Here is a 23500-nt window from a genome sequence, read left to right as displayed (position 1 = left end):
AGTCTGCATTGCTGCTGGAATCTGTGGGGCTGCACCAGAGCAACCTCTAACCTGCATCTCACCCACAGCATGCAGCCACCGGGGCGGGGAGGACCCCACATGAGGCTGGTCCAGAGCTCCGGGCAGTCCATCCTGCACCTCATAGGTTGGCCCATTGTAGTGTGACTGAGATCACTGCAGGGCCAGCAACTGGTCCCCCCCCACCCCCGTTTCCCAACTGGTTATGAGTTTGATGAGAAAGCTGCCAGCCACGGTGTCCAATGCTGCCTCTAAAGAGCACATCCGTTCTGCATTGCGAGAAGCAACATTCTGCAAGAGCCACCAATGATACACTGCCCACTATTTGTGCAAGTTATTCTGCATCCTAAACGTGTTGGAGATGAACTTCCAGTGCATGGACCTTCTGCACCAACTGTCCTAATGACCACAAGGGGCATTGGGAGTAGAGACGGTGAGTCAGGGTCTCCCTATCTGTCCCTGCTCTATGACCCCTGGACTGACTCTGCAGCACTTCCGGTGCTGAGTCACAATCCTTCCTTTCCTCCTAGACAGCAGATGGAAACATCTCTCTCTCTCTCCTTACCTAGCCACTATGCAGTCCTTTAGATTAGAGAGAGGTCTTTCAACCTCTAACAAAACGCCCCTTCTGGCTCGATCTTATCATCAAGCATATTCAACGTGCTTTCAACGTTCTACGATGAGAATGGGAAGGAGTCGGGCTAGGGTTAGGGCAGGGCAGCCGAGCGGAGGGTGCAGATCAAGGCTCCTGCCAGCCCCCTTCCTGAGGTCAGGGCGTTCAATCCACGACAGACAGAGGAGGCAACCCTGAAGCGAACCACCGCCACCCTCGCCAGGCTAGATGGCAGCAGACCCTCTCCACCGAGCATGCCTTCCCAGGCCATATCCTGGGAGTCAAGATCTCTTCCGGGGATCACAAGCTCTGGCCACTGCCCGGAAGCCTCTGAGGCCAGGTCCCAGGTGTGCGGAGTGGAGTCCAAGAGCTCCAGGGCCAGAACAGCCGAGGCGTGTGAGTTGGGGGCGAGCGGTAGAGGGACCCTGCAGTGCAAGACCTAATGTGACCAGCAGAGATTACGCACGCCAACTCCACCCGCGTGGTCGGTTTTGCACAGTTTTATCCTGGCTCTGCTCGTGGCGGGGAGGGAGACCGCAGCCTAGCCTCCCACCAGCACCCCGGCCCACAGATTTCAGAGCACATCCTCAGAGCCAGCAGGGCTCGATACACATCTCTTCCACAGCGACGCACATTTTTCCGAGGGGCTCACGATTCCCTTCCAACTGCTGCAGGAACTGAGAGGGCCGCAGAGGACAATCCCACCGCAAGGGACTAGCAATGGGGCCTTTCCGGTTGTGGCCCCTCAGTCTTGGAATGCCCTCCCGGAAAAGCTCCTCCATGCTCAATGTTTTAAAAAAGCAATTAAAGACATCTTTTTAGAGAGGCTTTTACATGTTTTATCCACTGCTTATATCTGTTCGGTTTCTTCATTTTTGGCTTTTTACTTTTAATTTGAAAATTTAAAACTATGTACCTTTTAAATGAGGTTTTAGCTTGGTCTTCTAACTAGTAATTTGCTTATTGCTTTATAGTGTATCTGTTTTATTAATATGGTGGGGCACCACGAGCAGTGATATGTTAAGTAAAATAAACAAGCAGGCACAGGGCCAATGCTTCCAGCCACTCCATCTTGCTCTCAGCCATGACAGGGACTGTCCTGGAGGGTCCCCTCGATGCTACTCGTGGCCAATGGCCACGTTAGGCCGACACAGCCCAAGTTCCCCAGTGCAACAGCAGGCCCCGTACGCCCTGCTGTGAGACCAGAGAATGACAGCGGCATCTCCCTGTGACCTCCACCCCCCTGTGGGTGCTTCCCTGCCGCCTCCACCCGCCCCCTTCACCCGCCAGGCTCTGCTGCTCCCCCCACCAGCCTTGGCCTCCCTCCTGCCCCCCACAGACAGGCTCTCCTGGCCCTGGGGAGGCTCCTCCCTCAGCAACAGCCACCCTGCACACCTGGCACATTTTGCCAGCTGGCCGCTCTGAGCATCCCCAAGGAACAGCCATCCCGGCAACAATTCCTCCCCCTCCAACGCTTTACAGAGGGAAAGAGGGACAGGCCAGCCACACCCAGGCATCCGAGGACCACCCACACGGCACGCTGTGGGGCTCTACTCTGCCCCCTGCTGCATTCGTCTCCTCTGCATTAGCCCCGTCCTCCATGGACTTAAAAACCACTGGGTGGTTGAATCGCAAAAACAAGATTGCACTGGAAACATGCAACTGTCCTTCAAGGTTACTAGGTGTTTAGAAACCACAACTGAAAACGTTTTTATTTGCTCATGCTTTTACCCCTTAGGGGCCGCCAGTCTCTCCTTTCCAGGTGCTCTGATTTTATGGCTGTTTTTGGTGTTTTTATCATTTTAATTGATTTTAATATTTTAATGTGATTTCATGGAATTTTATTGTATTAACTTTTGTAAACCACCTTGGGATAGTCCTATGAAAGGTGGTATATACATCAATAAAGGTGATCAACTGCTGAAGATATACTACCGCAACTGCAGCCTGCAAAACGGCAATGTACTGCATGGCAGCTCAGCGTCCCTGCGTGTGCATTTACACGCAAGTGCGCCAGCGACAAGATGGGTCTGTGCCCTCTCAGCCACTTGCATTCTAGGGACCCTGGAGAATGCCCTACACCTGCAGCTCCTAGGAACAGCATGTTCACACGGCAGGAGAAAAGAGGGGCGAGCCCTCCTCTTTGGATACAGGGAGATTCCCAGGTCCAAGGGAGGCGCAAGTCAGTGAAGGGACCCCGCCAAGTAGGTTGCGCCTTGCTGGAGGTCTTCAGAAGATGCCAGAACAAGCCTCCCGGGACTCCCCCCCCCAGCTGGAGGAAGCAGCCCCCCCTCCCCAAACGCTGGCTCTGAGCGCTCAGCTGTCAAACGCTGCGTCTCAGACAGACAAACAAATGTACTTGGAGGACTCGGGGAAAGGTGTACAATAAAGACGCAGAACCAGCCTCTGCATTTCCTTTTAGCATTACAGCTGCTTCTGAAGATAAACAACAACTAAATGTCACAAAACATCAATACAGGAGAAATTGACCTGACAAAACGGCTCTCTCTCCCCACCCCGCACCATCCGCGACCAAACAATTTTGCATTTCTAGAGTCCCCCCCATCTAATGATTTTATTTTTCAATTAATTCCCTGACAGAATGCCAGGACGAGTCACACTTCCACCCCTGGATTCTATGAATGTTGAGGGAGACGGTGGCGGGGAGTTTCTCGAGGGAGGCGCCATCTTGGAAGAGAGCCCCCCCCCTCCCCCGGGTCTTTCCAGAGTGGGGTGAGCTGGATGGTGCTGATCCGGAGCGACAGAGACCAGCTTCTCCCCAGAGGAAACGACTGCCAGGCCTGCTCTCAGCCTGGGATGGATTTGGGCGACACACAAACGGGCCGTATTGTGGGGAAGGCTCTCTATTTTTGACTTGGATCAAGTTCCAAAATACAGAATAGTTTTAAAATAAGAGCAGGGTTTGTTGGGGAGGGGGTGATATTCAAAGATAAGGACTCGTGTGCAGAAGCGAGGCTCAGACTCGAATCCTGATTTTGAAACACCAGCTTGAAGCAAGTGGGGGTGGGCAGGGTGTTGTGCCACCTCTGATCAGCACCTTCGGAGGCCACCGTAGCCCAAGGGCTGCGACTTCCCAGCCTGGGCCAGCAGCCCCTCGCCCTCCCAGGCCGAAGGGCTTCCTGCAGGCAGCCCCAGTGGCCCAGCCCCTGTGCTCAGGAGGCTCCCAATGGACGGAGGAAGCGGCTGGTCCACCGCGTGCAGGGCTGGCCACACGGACTGGTGGCAGCCCCCTCGGGCTTCCGAGAGGGGTCTCTCCTCCGGGGAGAAGATGCTGCTGGGACTGAAGCCGAGACCTCCCTCTCCCAGGCCGGCAGGCAGGCAGGCAGGCGCTCGGCAGCCTTCTCCCCCGGCCTCCCCTTCCCACAAGCATGGCTGCCCCCACGGCATGGCAGCTGGCCAGGGCCCAGAGGAGGCCGCCACCTGGCCATCCAGCGCAGTCCCAGGGCCTGAGGGGTGGCCACTCCCTCCCCCCCACCCCCGTTCCGGATCAGGCAGCGCTGGGGTGTGCATGACCCCCAGGATGCCAGAAAGGTGGTCCTCCCGTCACAAAGCTGCCTCGCTATGTTCACCAAGGAGTGTTCTTCTTCCCTTAGCCACGGAGAAAGCTGCAAAGAGAGAGGCAGGCATGAGAGGAGGAAAGAAAGAAAGAAAGAAAGAAAGAAAGAAAGAAAGAGAGGGAGGGAGGGAGGGAGGGAGGGAGGGATGGAGAGAAAGAAAGGAAGGAAGGAAGGAAGGAAGGAAGGAAGGAAGGAAGGAAGGAAGGAAGGAAGGAAGGACGGACGGACAGAGTCGCAAGACTGAAGAAGCAAAGGCTCAAAGAAACCAGTCCCTGGACCACTAGTGCTCTGGCGGGGGGGGGGGGGGCTCTTGGATGGAGTTCCTTGGCCGAACGCTCTCCTCCCCCTGCACCCCCCCTGCAACATGGAGAGGGGAAGCGGAGTGAGGACCACAAGAGAACGGGGGGGGGATGCCTCGCGTGCCTGAAGCCATCGTCCGTCGTGCCAATGCTGGGCCTTGGCTGTGAACTCCGCGGCTCACGGTGAGCTGGTGCTGCGGCTCAGGGAGGGGCCGGAAGGTCCCAGGCTCGAATTTCACTCCTGCCACCAACTCAACGGGGCACCTTGGGGCAGGCAGGTTCTCTCCGCCTCAGGCCTCCTTCGCACGATGGGGATAATCCTGCCTCTACTGGAAGCCTAGACTCTGGGCCACCAGTTGGCCTGGGAAGCCCCCAGAGAGGGATCAGGGCCACTGTGATTTAAGGACAGCCTATGATTTGGGGTGGATCTTGTCTGCTGCTGCTCTGATGGCAGCTTATGTTCAGCTGACCTCGCCTCCAAAGTGACACGAAGAGGCTTCTTTCCATTTGGCTCATTCACGGCAGGACGAGAGGGAAGCCGTGCTGCTGGCCAGCTCTGCACTCCTCCAGCTCCCCACACAGGCACAGGAGGGCAGCGCCCCACCAGGCCGCCCCCGCCACCTCTGCAGCCTTCCATGGGCGGCGGCATCACCCCCCCTCCCTCCCTCCGAGGCGGGCTCGCTTCCCCCATCCCAGTCTCAGCCCGGGCTGAAATTTCCTTCTGTCCGCTTAATTCTTTGATCAGTGGGGAAGAGCAGGAGACGCGGCCCGGCACAGCTGGCCTCCCAAGTTACCCCTGGCAGGAGATCAGCGGCCCTGCTGGTGACGGCTGAGTGAAATGTTTGTGGAGCGCACAGAATACAAGTCAATAGCAATTTAGTGGGATTGGGAGTCAGCTCCTCCTCTGCACGAATTGCCGCTCCCGGGAGAGGAGAAGTGTGCGCAGGATATTACTGACTCACTTGGAAATATTTCCAAAACAACCCGCGAAGGAGGGGGAGCCTTGCAAGCCAGCGGCTCCAGCACACCGGCAGCTCTGCGCTAAATGTCTCCCAAGCAGCAGCCCGGCACGTAGGCCAGGCGAGGAGGCAGGAGCAGCAGCCACTGCCACAGCACAGGCAACCCAGAGCCCTGTTCGTAGAGGGGCCCGGGTTCAAGGCCGAAAGAGAACGCCAGAGGCCGTACGGCCCAATCCCCCTGCCACAGGGGCAGGATCCTGCACCCCCCAATCCTGGCCCCTTCAACCCTCCCTCCCTCCCTCTTCAAGATATATTCGGGGAAGAAGAGAACCACCAGAGGTTCTCCAAAGTGTGCCTCAGCCACGCCTGGGGAGGCGGGGCGGGGGACACACCAGGCCGCGCACAGCAAGGAGCCCTTGCCCTGGGGTTCACACGTGCGCAACAGGCCAAGTGCGGAGTCCGTGCCCCACTGCAAGATTCCAGGTAACAATCGCTGTCCTTTTCTCTCCACGTGCCAGTCTGCCTTTGGCTGCTGGACGGAGGTTCCCCTCTGGGGCTGACCTGGAACCTCGAAGAGCGACAAGCCACCTTTCTCCACAGCATCCTCCGGAAGGCACAGGGGCGGGCAGGGTCTCCCCACTGGCAGCACTCCAAGGGGGGCAGCAAGGGCTCGGACCCTCTGCCTGGAGCAGCCGGCTCGCCACAAAGGACGGGGGGCAGCAGGAGGGAGAAAGCGGAGCATGTCGCCCAACAGAGGCCCATTTCCGCCTCCCCGAGAGAACAGCAAAGAAAGATTCCCAGAGCAGATCCTTCCAGCCCCATTGTGCGCTTTCCGATGCATTCCTAGGCCCCGCGGCCGGGAAATGGGCCTGAGAGCCACTCTCTGCTGTGGGCCTGCCGTTCCAAAGGCCCTCGGGATGAACAGCACGCAGCCAGTGGCTTCTCCTCCTCCGCTTGGCTTTCTGTCCGCCTCCTCCCTCCCCAACACGGCCCTGGAAGGATGTCCGCTTGGCCTGCCTGCCGGCTCAGGCACGGTGGGGCAGTGAGCCCAACATCAACTATAGCTCAGACTTTGAAAGCCAGGGAGGCGGGGGGGGGGAGCGTGCAGAAGCCCCCGGGGAGGGCTCCAGCAATGCGAGAGGCAGTCGGCAGGGGCGGGGGGAGTCAGGGCTCCTTTTCTGCTCTTTAGGCTTTGGGGGGCAAGATTTGGCTAGAACTGGGAGAGTCAAAGGGTGCCGATGAATTAATTCAGGGCACCTGCCTTTTGCCTTCTGCTTGGGAAGGGTGGTGCGTCTGCCTGGCTAATCTTCTGCCTCTCAAGCGACTGATCTTAGGATAGTCTGAAACATGGCATCTAACACCCCACCGTGTCCCACCGGCCAAGCTGACAGCCAGCACAACTGGCACACAACTGGTGTGATACGGGGAGGTGTCTCCAGCAGAGAGAGCATTCTCCAGTCAAGCCCTGCAGGCCGCTCTCCAGTGACAACAACAACAACACTTGGGGGCTTGTCAGCAACATAACCACAAGAAATGGAAGGCTAGGCGGGGGGGGGGGGGCTTGGCGATCTGCTGCCCTTCAGATACTCTGGCAGCCAAGGGGCTCTTGGGCTCTTTGGGTGCCGCTCAAGGTGGGTTCCACACCAGCACAGTCTCAACGTGCAAAATGTTGCTGGGAAGACCCACCAAGGCAGGTGATGCCCCTGGAATCGGAGGAGGCTGGCAGAGCCTGACTGGGGGGTGGTTGAGGGTGCTGGGCTCAGAAGCCCTGGCTTTCCCAAACCTCCACGCAGCCACAGGGCGCCTCCCCAGTTCTCAGCCCAACCCGCACCACATGGATGAGGGCGAGGGAGACCACACCCACTGCCTGGAGCCCAAAGGAGGGCAGGAGAGCCACAGCAGGAATGGCAGAGAGAAACCGACTCCGGCACCCGGTAAAGGCCTGTTGACCTCTGCAGGGGGCACACTTGTCCAAGCGGGTGCCGGACTCTGTTCTGGAGGGCAGGCCCAGCTGGTCCCTGGACTGGCCCCTCCCAGCAGGAGGCCAGCAAAGTCCTCTGGCGGAGGCCTCATCAAGGCGGCCCCCTCCTTACGCCTGGCCATCAACCCACTCCAGGCTTTGCTCTCTGCGTGCAACCGTCAGTGGATCAAGAAACCTTGGCGCAGAACTACCTGAGCTGCGCCTTTGCTGCTGCTGCTGCCAACCAGGAGCACCTTCAGGTCTTATTCTGTGTCCGCACACGTGTGTGTGTGTGTGTGTGATGAAAAGCCGAGACGAATACTTGCCAACCAAGACATCTGTGCTCACCCACACGCTGCCTGTCCAGAGCTGCGCAGAGCAGCAGTGTCGTGGCTGGGGCTCTGCCCCAAAGCCTTGCTCTCGGCCCACTGCTCCTCAGAGGGTCTCCCCCTTTCTCGACATGAGCCCAGGACTGGAAGCCGAGAAGCTACTGCTGCCGGCCCCTTTGCCATCCTCCGCCTTCCCCGGCTTGCAGCAGCAGCTGCTCCTTGTGTTGGCGCCCCCCCCGCCCCCCGCCATTGGCGAGCAGAGCCTGAGACCTGGACCGGCAACTCCTGCTGCCAACGACTTCCACACCCGGGGCAAGGACAGTTGGGTGGGCCTTTTAAAGCCACGCTGGGAGCCCCGTCTGGGCTGAAGAGCAAGGCCCCAACCCTGCAACCATCGAGGCAGCTGGCCCAGGTGCCCCTCTCCAGTTAGACCCCCACCCGCCCACCCCCGGGGCCCCTCCGTGCGCAGCGTTACCATGGAAGTGGCTGGCTGTCTTCCGCCTCAAGGCCTCCACCGTCTCCTCCGTCTCCGCCCACTCCAAGACGAGCCTCCGGCCGTACAGGTGGGTACTGTGGCACAAGGCGCTGAAAGCTCTCTGTGACGAGGGGAAGGAAGAGGAAGAACTGAGCAGCCAGACCCGCCTGCCTTCCCTCCGCCGCTCTCCCCTCTCATGGTCTGAGGGGGCCCAGACCAGGCTCCCTGATCCAACAACGGGGGGCTGCTGGGATCTCTCGTTCTGAACTAGGGAGCCTATGGAGGCCTGAGGCGCCAGGGTGCTCACTGGGGCAGGACTGGCAATGTCAGAATTGCTCCAGGAGTTTGCAAAAGGGGTGCGGGGAGCACATTCCAGCTCCTTTTTCTGCCTTTTTGCAATAAAAACACATCAAAAGAAAATTCAATTAATCTCTCCACAAAAAGCAATCCAGTGTTCTAAAAAAATATTGTGCAGAGTTTCAAAACAGCACAATTGTGCAACTGCACTTCTTTAAAATAAAAAATTCTACCTTTCTAACAACTGGGATTTCTTTTTCTGAATTCCTTCATTGCACCCCAACTTCAGGGTGGAATGAAGTTCCCACATTCTCAACTCTGAAAGTCTATGGGAATTTAATGGGAGTGAAACTAAAAGGATGCCAAGCATCGTGGGACAATTCCAGAATGAAACGGAGGGAACCCTCTCGTCCTCCAAGAAAACTGGAGCCCGAGCATCCATCCCTGGCCGGAGTTACACAAGGCATCTCTCTGTAAAGGAGTCCTAAGAACATAGGAAGCTGCCATATACTGAGTCAGACCACTGGTCTCTCTAGCTCGGTCTTCACAGACTGGCAGCGGCTTCTCCAAGGTTGCAGGCAGGAATCTCTCTCCCAGCCCCGTCTTGGAGATGCTGCCAGGGAGGGGACTGGGAACCTTCTGATGTTCTTCCCAGAGCGGCTCCATCCCCTAAGGGGGAATCTCTTCCAGTGCTCACACTTCGAACCAGGGCAGACCCTGCTTAGCTAAGGGGACAAGTCCTGCTTGCTACCACAAGACCAGCTCTCCTCTCCGTCGTTTCTGAGGACAGCTCTTTCTTCCACAAAGTCCTTGGCAGAAACATGTACGCAGATAACACAAACCAGCAACATCCTTTTTTTAAAAAACCTTTTTAATATTTATTCCCCCCAAAACCTTTGATTTAAGCTAAGAGCTAAGATGGTATCCATTTTCACTCAAACATACTTGCACTTTCTGTGCTTTTTAGAGCACAAATGAAAACTAAGGACATCTCCACTCCCATTTGCAGGCTTTTTGAAAAGGAAACCCTGAATGGGCACTGTGGGAAAGGGCAGTTTAACAGCACCTCTTACCCACGCTGGCTAAATGGAGCCTCCATATTCAGAGGCAGTCTCTGTCTGATGTAGAACGTTGGGGTTGAAAGGCAGCCTGGCTGCCACTGCCTCCCTTCCCCGGCAAGGCCCTTTTTGAGGAAACAAAAGCCCAGGAAGGGAGGGGGAAAGGAGCAGCCCTTTAATTCAGGGAGAGGCAGAGTCTGCCGGAGACTCTTCTCGACGAGCTGCTACGATCAGAACCAAGCAGTCCCTTGCCAGGACACACACACACCCCCCGCCAAACCCCCCCCTCGGCTTCAGACCCCCCAGTGGGCAAGGTGGATGAGAAGCGCCCTTCCCCGACTCCTTTGATTCGAGATGGAAACGGTCGCTTAAAATAAAATCTCACCTTTATGGGATCCCACTTGAAGAACTTGTTAGGATGGGCTCTATTACAGCTACGAAGGTTATTAAACAGCGAATAATTGATACTGACCTACAGGTTGAAGCCTCCAAAATATCTAGAGGTTTGTATATAGGTAACCAGCTCTACAATCTTAAGCCTGCTGATTACCTAAGTAACATAACTTTTCCTAAATTTAGGCGTGCCTTGACCCTTGCACGTCTTAATGTTCTTCCAACATCTGTGCTTAAGGGAAGGTTCAAGGGGATTCCTTATGTTTTGTGCCTCTGCCCTTGTGGCTCGGGTGCTATTGAGTCGACTGCACATTTTATTCTTTACTGTGACCTCTACAGGGATGCCCGTTTAGATTTTATCTCACCCTTGTTGAAGTCTTTTCCTGGCCGCTCAGATGACTTTTATCTTGATTTATTACTGACTAAATTTGATAGTATGAGTACTAACTCTGTGGTCAAGTTTTGTTACGTTGCATGTAAGTTGCGTATTACTATTTTATGATGTCTATTCTCTTTTTCCTTTTTGCTTGTGTTTGTTCTGGTCATTGATCGAAATAAAGCTATTGTTATTGTACCTGACTCCTCACCCTGCTCCAGATGCCTCTCGTTTTTGGAGTGGGTATTTAAACAGCGGGATCTCAGCCATTGCCCCATGGATCTGCACCAGATTTGGAGGGGTGGGGCCTCCTGTCCCCTAGCTGAAGTCTGCATATGGCCAGGTACGTTGGCCAGGTGGTTTCGATTTTTGGCCAACAGAATGTCCAGGGCTTATCATGGCAGAAGGCTGGGGAAACCCCTTCTCGTAACTATCTGGCTGCTGTGTCTGGACAACAGGTGATCGGAAGCAAACTCGACTCCCTGAAGGCAAAGGCCATCTGAAGCCTAACCGGCTGTTTCCAGGCCTGGCCCCACTCACCCCGTGACAAACCCACTGCTTCTCGCAGGAAGAAATGATCTAAGGAGCTAGTCCTGCTTCGCCAAAGGTTGGGACTCTTCTCTCCCTTGGCACTGTCTGTTTGCTGTTGCTGCCGCTGCCACCATGTGCATTTCAAGGCCTATTTTCACACGGAACAGGACCAATTAGCAGAGCAAGGAGTTGGCTTAAACAAACACTGCTGGGGTGGGGAGGGGGGAGAGGAGGAGGAGGAGGAGCCCGCAGCAGGCAGTTCTGGCTGCTGTTGATGTCGGCAGAAGCCCCCCTTCCAGCCCTGGCATGCCACTGCGGCCCGAATGGCGGGCTCTCCTTTGTTAATGGGTCCTTTTTAATCTCTCACCTCCCAGCATCATCAGAGAGAGTGTCTGTGCGAGAGTGAACGGCTTGTCGTCTGCAAACGCCTGCTCCACACCAGCTGGGCGCTCCCCGATTCGTGAGGGTCCGCCCACCCCGGGCAGAGGCAAGTCACGGCAGAACTGCCACCCGCCTCTGCGTCGCCTCCAGGCCAGGCTGCAGCCAGGCTCTCCGCTAGCTGGTCTAGAGGCCGCTCTTGCCTCACAGCCTGGCCTCTCCATGGCACGTTCACCAGCCCAGCACTGGTTGGCAGCACTCACTCTGGGAGCAAAGGCCATCGTGCTGTAAGCCTCCCCTGCAGAACCAGGAAGGACCTCGGGAAGCCGCTGCCAGTCAGGGTTGGGCTAGACAGAGCCACGGCCTCAGTGGGGCTGCCTGGAAGGGCCAGGGAAGGCTGTGGCTGTGACGGCTCGGCTTGTGCCTGGCTGCAGGCTGGCCGGGCGAGGGAGGCTGGCTCCCAGAGACAACACCTGGGGAGAGACAGAGCGCTCCTGCGCGGCCCCCGCAGAAGGCCCCCAGCTCACTCTGGGAAGAAGACCGGGGGCGGGGGAGCCTCCCTGGGAGAGGAGGGCTTGACTCAACAGCCTCTGACATGGATCCCGACGGACGGACGGGCGGCTTCCTGAGGGGGGCCGATGGCAGGAGCAGAATATCTCCCTCTGGTGCGGAGTGGAAGTCTTCGATTAGCTCCCCAGAGAGGACGGCAGTGGAGGCCAAGAGCTCAGATGACTGAAAAAAGAAAACTGTACTAAAAAAAGAACTCTGGGTGCCCAAATCCTGGAAGGAAGACGCCCCCCCACCGCCGCCCAGTGTGCATGGGACTCTCAGACACAGGCAGGCAGGCGGGGGGGGGGGGGCAGAATGGTGCACACCTCAGACCAAGGGAGCAGGCCAGCTGGGGGGGGGGGCGCGCTGGGGGCTATCACTCGCCAGACCTAAACGCTCTTCACCGGAGGGACCGGACCACTCTGCCTCTCTGCTCCCTGCTGCCCTATTAAACACTTGGCCCAAGGAGCCCCCAGGCAAAACCATTAGCGGGAGACAAAAGGCACAGATTTCCCATCCGTCCTAAACACAAAGACTCCTCAGAGCTCCAGGGGGGGGGGTTCGCTGCAGTGCCAGCTGAGCGCTTTGCCACGAGGGCCGGGCTCCGCTCCTGGGTGGGAAATTTCTCCTTTGGAGCAGCTGAGTGTTTAAGGCCACGCACTGCTCTGGGGACCACCGCGAGTGCCGCTGTCAGGCAAGGCACCTTGCAAAAATTAATACAGAAACCTTTTGCATGCAGACGCAGGCGCGCACACACACACATGCTGCCCATTTAAAGCACAGTGCCTCGAAGGGGCGGGGGAGTGCGTGCGTGCAGGCAGGCAGGCAGGTGTTTGGAAACTCCCTCTCCAGCTGTAACTACCCCGAAGAAGCGATCTTGGGGTCATGGCAGAAACCTCATGGAGAAACAGCAGCTCAAAGAGCAATGAGAGCAAACAGGGGGGGGACCCCACCACCACACAGGAAGCAGGAAGTGCTCTACTCTGGCAGGGAAAGGGAGGACGAGCAGCACCCCCTGATGGTCAATGAAAGCCACGAGAACCATTAAAACGGAGGGCAAAAGTATTAGGAAGTAATCATCATTAAAATGTGCACTGCAAAGGCCAGAGAAGGTTCAATAAATGGTAATGCAGAAAAAACAGCCCTCATGCCTTGTGATGCAGAGACATCATCTGCTAATAACACAACACAAAATCAAAAGAGTATTCAAAATATTGCAAAGGATGGACACAGAGCAGCCAAATTCTCCAACTCCGTACAGTTCCCTGCTCAGTGGGTGGCTGGTCAGACGGCCGATGACAAGACAGGGAAACTAACCCTCCCAGGGGATGACACTGTCCACCTTACAAAGAAAAAAGCAGTTTCTTCAGCTGGGGGACGGGCAGGAATGACCGTGGGCCATGAATTCCCTTTCCTCGGAGAATGTTTCATCAGTGCAGGAAATAGGCCTGGCGGAAGAGTCTGGCTCAGCGGCACTTCTGCACGCCCTGGCCCCGTTCTCCTGGATCTCACAGCGGAACTGATCAGTCGGAATAGTGCCTCTCCGCTTTCTCCACCCACCTCAGGGCCAGGACTGGGGTGCTGAGTTACCCACTTACCCAAGGGGGGAGGGAACACCACCCAGAACAAAAGCCAAGCATGTGCCAAGGGGCCAGGGTGGCCCTTTCGCATGGCTCTTTGGCAAAGACCTGCAGCTCCCCTGCATCACTTGGCACCTTCAGGTGGGACAGCCCACGAGAGAGGGCTGGCTGACCTCTTGGGGCTCCCCCATTGAGAAGCAGCAGCAGCCCAGGGGGACTACTGCCAGGATCCTGGGGCCAGCCGCTCGGGAGGCCTCCAAGGTAAGAAGTGGGGCGAATGGCTCACCTTCGCATCCTGCTTCGTGAAGAAGTCCACAAAACCAAACCCACGATGCCTTCCCGTTCCGACCATTTTCTTTGGCAGGCGAACAGTCTTCAGCTCTCCAAAGGTGCTGAAGTTGGGGGGGGGGGAGAAAAAAGAAAACGTGATGAGGGCCCCTTCTGGGAGAGACCTGCAGGAATTTGCACACCACAGAGCACAGCCTTTCCCCTCTCTGGGAAAAGAGATGACGACAAGCCGCCAGGGCCAGACCCCAGACCCCACCCCACCCCCGGGGAGGAGGAGAAGCAGGAACCAGCCCCAGAAGCAGCCGCCTTGCCAGACGTGCCCCCGAGGAAGCCGCCTTGCCCCCCTCTGGCTCGGAGATCGACTCCTCAGGACTTGCTGCATGACAGGAGGAAAGGCTCCGGGAGGAAGCGCCCCCGAGGCAGCAGGAGGCTGCTCAGCTCAGGGGACATCTCACTGGCCTCCCCACCAGCCCCCACGCCTGTCAGGCACACAGGCGGAGGGCTCGGGAGAGGAGCGGGGCTTTGGCCAGTGGCCCCCGGAGACAGAGCGAGCAAGGAGCAGGGGGAGTGCCCAGAAGGGGTCCCTGCGGTCTCTTCCCTTCTCCCAGTGGGAAGGAGGAGGGCTGCGTGTCCTGCTCGCTCAAGAGGAGGGGGCATTTGCCACCGGCCAAGGGGTTTGTGGGGGCCTGTCTGGTCCCCCAAGTTTTCCTCAGAGAAAAAGCAGCACAAGGGACTAACTGGATGGGCGGGGGGGGGGGGGCTTGAGCGGCTAGCCAGCCCAGACCGTTCTGGAGCTGCAGTCTAAGCGTGGGGCCCTCAGCGGCCTCCTAGCCAGCCTGACCCTGGAGTGACCCAACCACAACCCACGTTCCGTAGTGAGCTGGCTGTGGTCCCGATTCTTACCAACAGCACCCAGTCCTGCCCCACACTGGCCCAAGCCTGGAAGGCAGAGACAGAGAGCCCCACCCTCCTCAAACGCTAAGGCTTCTGGGAAATCTGAGGGGCACCTCAGACAGTAAGGGCCAGTCTGGTTGGCCCCTTAGGGAAGGCTCGTGTGGGGGCTGCTGAAGAGGAGGCGGCAGGTGAGGATGCCACAGGCAGCAGGAAACACACCTTCCGTTTACTGGGGGCGGTGGGGGGGGGGAGCCAACATGCATGCCCAACTTCCACCCTGCACAGCTGCAGCCCTGGCAGCTCCCTAGTGCTGGCACGTTGCAGCGTGGCATGTCGGCCAACGTGGCTGAATGGCTTCAGGAAGAGCCATCCCGAAGAGCTCCCGGGGGCCTGCTCTTGAGGGGCACCCCTCTGCAGTGTGCCCCTCCCCAAAGGCACCCACAGGCAGGCTCCCTTCAGCAGCCTTCCCCTCCGCTTACCCAGGGGGGCAAAGGCATGCCTCACTGTCCCCCTTTGCCCAAAGGCCACAGAACCTGCATGTTACAGCCCAACCTTGGCCTACAACAGACTAGCACAGGGAGCATGTGCAGGGAGCCTTGGGCGGCGGCGCGGGGGGGGGGGGAGCATTCTGAGGAGGACTGTACCACATGCCTTTCCCCTATGGAAAAGGAAACCGACTACTCTAAAAGGCAAGGGAGGGATTCCAACCTGCATGAATGGCTATGGCCATGGAAGCAAGGACAATGCGTTGCTCCAGTCAAATGCAAGGAGAAGGAACAGTGGAATAATCTAACATACGGCAAAGCTCTGGTGTGCTCGGAAATATCCAGCTTCCTTCCCCTACAGATGCAGACCCCTATTTATCAGAGCAGGCTTTGGGGGCCAAACATTAAGCTTTTAAGGGCATGATGTTTCGCATCTCTTCCGGCTCACAATCTAATGCAACTCCATCTTCTATAAAGCTTAATTGGAAACACAACCCTAAGATTGGAGCAGGCTGCAAAAAAACCCTGACCCAAACATCTAGTTAGGTGGACTTTGCTGGTCTTTGTGCGTGGTGGAAACAGAGGGCACCATGGCTCCCACGGGGTCTCCTTGCCCCTCACACCAGACAGAAATTCCACAACAAAGAAGCACCTTTTCCTGCTGCCAAGGAGCAGCCGCCTTTCCCTGGCGTTGGGTCCATTTATCAACACCTACGTACAAATGGGAGACAATGAATATTTAATGCAGGCTCCAGCTGACTAGGTGTGCTATTTTATCTGACAATCTCCACACACACGTGCAGGAGAAGGAAGCCGACGGGCCAGAGAGCGCCCGGGAATAAACACGGTAAAGTGCCATAAATGCTCTCGTGAAATGATAGAAGCCAAATCCAGGGAGTTAACCCGCTGCACTGCCGGCATGACCAGGCATCCATCTAGTGAATTTCCTCGGACTCCGCCGTGTGTAAGTGGAGCATTATGAAGCCGCAAAATGAATCTGCACGTCTTGTCCCTCAGAAACTCCCCCCTTCCTCCTCCTCCCAGTCTCCATCTCTCCTTCCTTTGAAATGGTAAGGCAGAAACAAAACACACAAACAAGCAAAAAGGAGGGAGACAACAGACACCTCGGAGCCAGCGGGAAACCTGCGTCCAGGAGGAGAGCTGCAAGAGGAACTCCCCCGCCTTTGTGGCTGGTGCGGGGTGGGCGGGGTGGGGTGTTTTTGCAGTCAAGCTCAGGTAACACAAACAAAGTGCTGTGGGGGCCACCGAGAGTCACCCGGCTGCACACTGCAGCAACCACTGGAGCAGGCCTGCCTGCAGCAACCTCCCCCTCACGGCGGGTGAGGGTGCCGTCCCATCAGACACTCCAGACGGCTCAGTCCAGCGGCCCCCCCCGCCTGCCTCCCCCTCCTGGCTCCTGCCCGCTTTGAGTCCCTTGCCAGCCCAACCCATCAGGGAACTCAGAAGCTGCGGCCGCTGCACCGCCACAACCACCGCAGGACTCACAACTCGTTGACTCGGCGTGGTGTGCGTGGAGAGCTTCTTTTGTCTGCCTGCCCTGAGCTTCTGCCCGCCCAGCTGACGGGGCAATCCTCACTTCTCATAAAGGTTCGGGGGCGGGGGGGGGGGCACCGTGCATAATTCTGACTAGCCTCTTGCGGCGTATCTGCATACCTGCCCTTGTTTTTACGTTTGTTTAATGTTTTAATGTTTGTTTTCATCTGTGCTGTTATTGTAAAACCGCCCAGAGATGCGGGTTTTGGCCGCTATATAAATATGCCTTAAAAAATAGCCAGAGAAGAGAGGAAAATGTAAATGAGAGTTCTGGGATTCAGTGGTGAGATCAGGAGGAGGAGGAGGAGGAGGAGACCCAGAGAAGCCCGCGGGCCTCCACACTGGTTGCGAGGACTCCATGTGACAGAGGGCTTGCAGAAAGTGCGGCTGGGGGCTGCTTGAGGCTGCTGCCCAAAGCGACACAGCCTTGTCGCATTCTGAAGGCCCACAAATATCCTGCGGCACAAGCTTCCGAGGGGCTACTCAGCTCCCTTGGCCAGATACTCAACGCGCTCCCTGAACCAGTAAGTGGGGGGGTGTTCACACATTCCCTGCCACTCTGTTCCAAACCAGGAACCTCTGCTCCGCAAGAAGAATGGGGCTCAAAGCAGCCCTACATGCAGGACGGAGAGGGCCAAGCTTTCCTGAGGCAAGGCAGCCTCTGTAGGCTCTACACAGCTGAAAGGTGCTAGTGCCAGAACAAACCCCCCAACGTTATTTTCTACTACACATTTTGATGCCAAATATTCTCCAAGTGCACAAATATGCAGTGAGTATTTGTTTTTCAACATTAACATTTAAGATCCAAAGATGCAGTAGCAGTCAGAGTGTGACAATCTCCAATGAACAGTGATGAATATTTGACATCTGATAGCAGACATGCAACAGTAATCAATATTTGACAGCTGACATGCAAAAGAATGTAGTAAATTTTAGATTGGCTTTATTTTAGCAGATTAAAGCAGGTGATGACTTTTGAATTTTTTAAATCAAATTTTGATTGAGACGTGCAAAATGCCAATTTTTAAGATCAAGATTCCCCAAAACTTCATGAACTGATCCTGATATTCTGAAACATACTTCTCCCCTGATGTGATTTCCGCCGCCACCCCACCCATCTTTGATATGGAGCAGCATTTAGTCACGTGCAATCTGAAGTGGAACCATCCAGGCATATGTGCTTGGCCACTGCAGCACAGACCCAGAAGCGTGGGGTGCACAAGGCCAAAGGGAAAGCAGCCACACTGCTCTCCGGACCGCCTCATCAAGGGTGGCACTGAGGAGCCTGGAATCTGAATTCCCAGGGGCTTCCCCGTGGAGCAGCTGAGAGCAGCGCTGGGGAGAATAATGGGGTAGCCATGGTCTCCTTGACCGGGAGGGGGAGGTCCCCCTCTTCCCCCCTCCCTGCTGCGCGGATAATTAGAATCCATCACACGGCCATTGACATCCCTGAAGCTGCGAAAGTGGCGGGGGGGGGGCTCTAATGCCCCCCCATCCCCCTGCGAGCAGCTAACACCTCTCTTTTCCAATTACGATGTTCACCTTTTGAAGAGGGGGAGGAGAGACCAATTACCCTTTCTGGAGCACAATGTGCCCCGTCTATGGAGAATAATTTATGTTTTGATCAACAAGAAGAGTTCTCACATTTCTAATTTGTTTTGTAGCATGGGATGGTGTTGGTCTGTGTATATATGCATGCCGGGGGGGGGGGGGCGTGTTTTGATGAAACCCAAGAATGATGATAGCTTTCTTGAGCGTTGGCAGTAACGATGTGCACAAACCCCCATTTATATGCAGATGTGAGCATGAATAGCGTGCGTATGTGTGTGCGTGCACCCATCCCTCCATCTTCCTTGGATTGTGTGTGCACACATTCCACGAGTGGAGTGCCATTGTCAAAGACTGTTCGCTACCAACACATCTTTACTCATTAAGAAACATGACACAGCAACCTTGAAAATATTCAAGGTCTATTTATAACGAATTAAAGAACTACCAACAAGGTTTCTGTGCAGAATTAGGAAGAATCAAAGAGAGACCAAGGCTTATTTATACCCCTTGCACAGCATTTTTCAACACACATTGTGAGAACCAAGCAGAACCAAACTTGGGACCAGCACATGCCAGGAAACGGGGTGGCATCAGGCCCAAAGGCCCCAGTCACCAAGGGGTCCACCACCAGATCAAGCAGAACATAGACCGGCTAAAAAAATGCCCCTGGTCGCTTGGGCAACTGATTTGTTTTCCTGGCTCAAAGTGCTCCTTATAAAAGCTTCAAGTGGCCATCCCATCTCAGAAGAGGCACCGTCTCGGTGCTGTGCGAGAGAGACGGGAAAGACCGGCTCTGCTCTGGGCCATGCACAAGCAGCAGCAGCAGCAGCAGCAACAGCACCTAAACACACATGAAGGACCTTCTTGTCTTTGCCATGCGAAAATGGACAGTTTTGGACAAAATGGGCAACTGACAAATGCTGCCAGTTGATCAACTGTAACACATATGACTAATCCACTAAGATGTATTTCCTGGGGTGGCAACTCTGCTTCCAGTCAGCCCACAGCAGCCTCTCTCCACACAAAAGCCAGCCCCACCCCCCAACTCCAGCGTGACTAAGAAACAGAACCCAAGACGGGGGGGGGGGGGGAATGCAGACCAAGGCAGGCCCGACTGCCCATGCAGAGAGATGATCAGTGGCAAGGAGCGGGTTTGGCCTCTCCCCAAAGGGGCCCTCAAGTGCACCCTTTCGCTTTTTGCCATGGGGGTGAGGGGCTGGCGTTTATGCCTGGGGAGAAGGAGGGAGCCTTTGCTGCCTGTAGCTCCCTGCCCTTGAAGGAGATCGGGAGGGGCGCAAGGATCCTGCAGGATGCCCCTCCCCGGGAGAGAGCCTCCCCATCTCTGGCAGCTTTTGAAGAGGTGAAGACATTGCTCTTAATGGCGTCATCCAAGCGTCTCACTAGGCTTGTAGCACTGTGTATTTGTTTTAATTCTGGGCTATATTGGTTGCAAACTGGCCAGAGATGCCAGTTCCGGGCAATATGCAAATATACTGAGGACAGGCAGGCGGCACAGCCGGGCCAGAGCCACCAGCAGACGGGCCGCTCTGCTCCGCTGCCCATCTGACTGGCCCAGAGGAAATGGCCAGCCGGGAACCTCCTTCTGCTGCTGGGCCTGCTTCAAGGCCAGCCACCGGCCTCCACGTGGTTCCTCCCTCTATTGTGTATCCCACCTTCACTGCTTCTCTTCTCCCTCTGCCCACGTGACTGTATTTTTACAAGTGCACTCCTAAAAACGGAACATGTGGATTATCAGACAAATACATATTTACACACCATACAGGAACCTTCGTCAGGAATGGCTGCAACTCTTTGACAAGGAGACACCTGGGGGCAACCGCAGGTTTGCTACCACGCTGCATATGAAACGGCCCAGAGACCCTCAGCCCTGGGACTACGCACAAAGGCAGCCCCACATAGAGCACATTGCAGTGATCCAGCCTAGATGTTACCAACATATGTACCACCGTTTTGAAGTCATTCATCTCAAGAAACGGACGCAGCTGGAGTATCAGCCACAGTAGATAAAAAGCACCTCTGGCCACTACCTCAAACTGGGACACCAGGGAGAGGTTTGGATCCAGAATCACCCCCAGACTGCATACCTGCTCCTTCTGGAGAAGCGTGACCCCATCCAGAACCGGCAGATCAAAATCAGCTCCTGAGTTCCGACCCTGCACAATTAGTACCTCCGTCTTATCTGGATTCAGCCTCAGTTTGTTATCCCTCATCCAGCCCATTACCACCTCCAGGCAGGCATTTAGGGGGGTTATACCTTCTCATGATGATGTTGGCATGGAGAAATAGATTTGGCTGTCATTAGCATACTGATAACACTCTGCACCAGATCTCCTGATAATCTCTCTCAGCCGTTTCATGTAGATGTTAAATAACATCAGAAACAATGTGGAGCCCTGAGAGACATCATACTGAAGTTCAGATTTTGAAGAACAACAGTCTCCAAGAAACACCATCTGGAATCTGCCCAAGAGGTAGGAGCAGAACCACAGCAAAGCAGTGCCTCCCACCCCCAGTTCCCTCAGACATTCCAGAAGGAGACTATGGTCAATAGTACTGAAAGCCGCCGAGAGATCCAAAAGGGCCAACAGAGTCACACTCCCTCTGTCAGTTCCCAATTGGAGACCATCCATCAGGCCGACCCAGGCAGTCTGCACTCAAAAGCCCGCCCAAAAGCCAGTTTGAAATAGATCTAGATAGATTTTAAAAGAAAATACAATACGGCAGCACCTCTGAGAATTAAAAAGCTTTTCTTTCACAGGTATGAGACCGGGGGTGGGGAGGCCAATGTGGATTGCCCGCGTGGTCCATCCTTCCCCCATCATCTTGCTGCAGGCTGCCCACCTGGATACCAGAGCAACGGGCATCTCAGCAAAACACAACCATCAAGCAATCTCCTCTCTCTTTCTCTCTCACCACCCGAATACAGCATTTTCTTCCAAATTATCCCTGATCATTTCTGGCCTGCAATGAATGGCCAACTACAGAGGGATAATAGCTCATTTTCCATCTCGTCCCCTCTCTCCGAAGGAAGGGGTCTGCCCCACCGCTTTGCCCCGGGCGGAGCTATGGCCAGTCCCACCCTCTGCAGGAGAGAGCTAATTTCTTCCACTACCACCCCACCACTCTTCCGATGACTCCGGTGCGGCTAATCCCATTACGAGAAAATAACGTGGATAATTCAAGCTAATGAAATCATTACGAGAATGTGGACAGCCAGAGGTGGACATTGAGAGCTAATTTAACACCTTGTGCTAGTGTTATCTGCCAGACAGGAAATATCTGTCGGGGAAGAAAAGGGAAGGAACCCTCCCCTCTGGGCTCAAACTCAAATTTGGTTAGCAAACGCAGGACGTCTCCCTGCTGCATCCCTTCTCCGATTACTCTTATCACCACCATCAATAACATCTCCTTGCTAACTATGGAAAATTAATGAACAAACATTCCCGGGGTGGGGGTGGGCAGGGATGGCATCTACCTCCCGACACACGACAGGGAGACCATTCTTGTCTGGAGGAGGAAGCGGTGGCGGCAGTGACTTTCTAACACAGCCAGACCTTCTGCATCCGCAGCACACTAACCTGTCCCCAGGTGAAGCAGTCCCCCAAAGCGGGCGGAAGAGCCTTAGCAAGGAGATGCAGCATTTTCTGTTGCAGCCTCGCGGAAAACCGACAGCTCCCGGGGCCAGGGCTTCACAGAGCAAAGGGTTTCTATCATTTCGAAAAGCACTCCAGCTTTTCCCCCTGCCAAAATTATTCCGAAGGTGCCATATCTGCCGGAGACAAGTCGGAGGGCTCAATCAGGGCAAGTGCCAAATCCAACAGTCCGTTTTCTGAGAATCTCATCTTGCTTGGTTTCTTTTTAAAAGCAAGTTTCCAGTCCTCGTGGGCTGTGAGATACGCTTGCGAGTCTCTTGGCAGCACAGACCATGGAAACCTCGGACTGGGGGTAAGGGAGCGACGAGGCAACAGGCTCCAGTAGGAAGATGTCGACGATCTGGAAGAATCAGCTTGGAAGCACTCACAGCCAAGAACCCCACCAGAGTCAAACTCACTGGATTCAAGACGTCTAGCCTAAGTTTGGACTTGTGAGGGTCCCAAAGGCAGGGACCCGTCTCCAGGAGTGGCAGGGAAGGAAAAGGGACCCAGCTTGGCATGTTCTGAAGAAGGGTTGCTGCTCAGAGAGGGCAGTCACCCCCTCTCCAGAGCAGCATCCACAGCGAACCCCCTGGGCACGCCACACACTGGTCCCTGATTTACTCCTCCCCAGCAGCACCCGCTGGGCCCTCTCCGCCCTCTGGCCGACCCAAGCCTGGAATCCAGGCCTCCCCCATCATGGTCCATGCTGGGCCCAAAGAGGCAGGACTGGCTTCGAGCAGGCACAGAAGACATCCCTACCGAGCAGGACAAGCAGTGGCCATGCCCTGACACGAGAGATCTGGACTCCTTGCTCAGAGGAGGCTGAAGGCTAGTGGTCAAGCACAGAGTGCAGCCACCGGAAGAGCCCCGGGGGTCTTCTGGGCTTGTCTCTTCAGACGGAGACGGCGGCAGCAGCCAGTCTTGGGAGCCGGGGCAAGAGGCGGCGGCAGCCATGCAGGCGTCCCCTGCTCCAGGCCCGAGAGACCCCAGCCCTGCCTGGAGAAAGGCCCTCGCCTGCCCCCCAGAGAGCTGCTGGCACTCAGTGCAAGCCACAGTGAGCCAGACGGACCAACTGCATTTTTCATGCCCAGTTTGTGTGTGGGAACTGCTCCCCCTGGACGGTCTTGCTGCAACAACCCTGCAAGGTAGGCCAGTATGCTCAGGCGGAAAGGCCGAGGCTGGGACGGAGGAGCTTCCCTCAGCCCCCCGAGGAGTTCTGGGCAGAAGCACAATTCAGACCAGCGAAGGAAGCCCTGATCTGCGGCTCAGGCTTGGTGCTCCTCCTGCGCGGCACCCGCTGGAGAGAGGTCAGACTCCGGGGCCTGATCCACACCCTTTGGCGAAAAATGCAGGACAACCGCAGGGCACGGCAAGGTCCCCGATAGCGGCAAGAGAGGCCCCAGCTCAGGGGTCACAGTGACTCCACTCCAGCAGCCAGCCAGCCCCGTGGCAACGGGCCTGCCGGGCACACAGAAGCTCCCTGGTCCAGTCCTTCTTGCCTGCCTCTCTTCAAGAGCCACGGCCAGGAAGGACAGCACAGGCCAGAGGGAGCCCAGAGGGAGGCCAACGGCTGGCCAGGGCACCCGGCCACCTCCTGGGCTTGTTCGTAGGGAGCCGGACTCAGCAGGACCCTGCTTCCCCTCGGCTGGCAGGCGGGTTGAGCCTCATCCGGATTCTGG

General features: G+C 56.1%; 1 protein-coding gene across 2 annotated transcripts in view; it reads right to left on the bottom strand.

Annotated features, from left to right (window-relative positions):
• The window catches only part of RBM19 (RNA binding motif protein 19), a 63102-nt gene that overhangs the window by 9431 nt on the left and 30171 nt on the right, over positions 1 to 23500 (bottom strand). For both annotated transcript variants that reach the window (XM_053279659.1, XM_053279658.1), the window contains 2 exons: positions 13680 to 13785; positions 8232 to 8352 (listed from right to left, as the gene is read on the bottom strand). In XM_053279659.1, the coding sequence (XP_053135634.1) occupies positions 8232 to 8352; positions 13680 to 13785 (227 nt within the window). The remainder of the gene's footprint in view (positions 1 to 8231; positions 8353 to 13679; positions 13786 to 23500) is intronic.

This window comes from Hemicordylus capensis, chromosome 15, assembly GCF_027244095.1.
Source record: "Hemicordylus capensis ecotype Gifberg chromosome 15, rHemCap1.1.pri, whole genome shotgun sequence".
Lineage (NCBI taxonomy): Eukaryota > Metazoa > Chordata > Lepidosauria > Squamata > Cordylidae > Hemicordylus > Hemicordylus capensis.
This window is presented reverse-complemented; position numbering and strand designations above follow the sequence as displayed.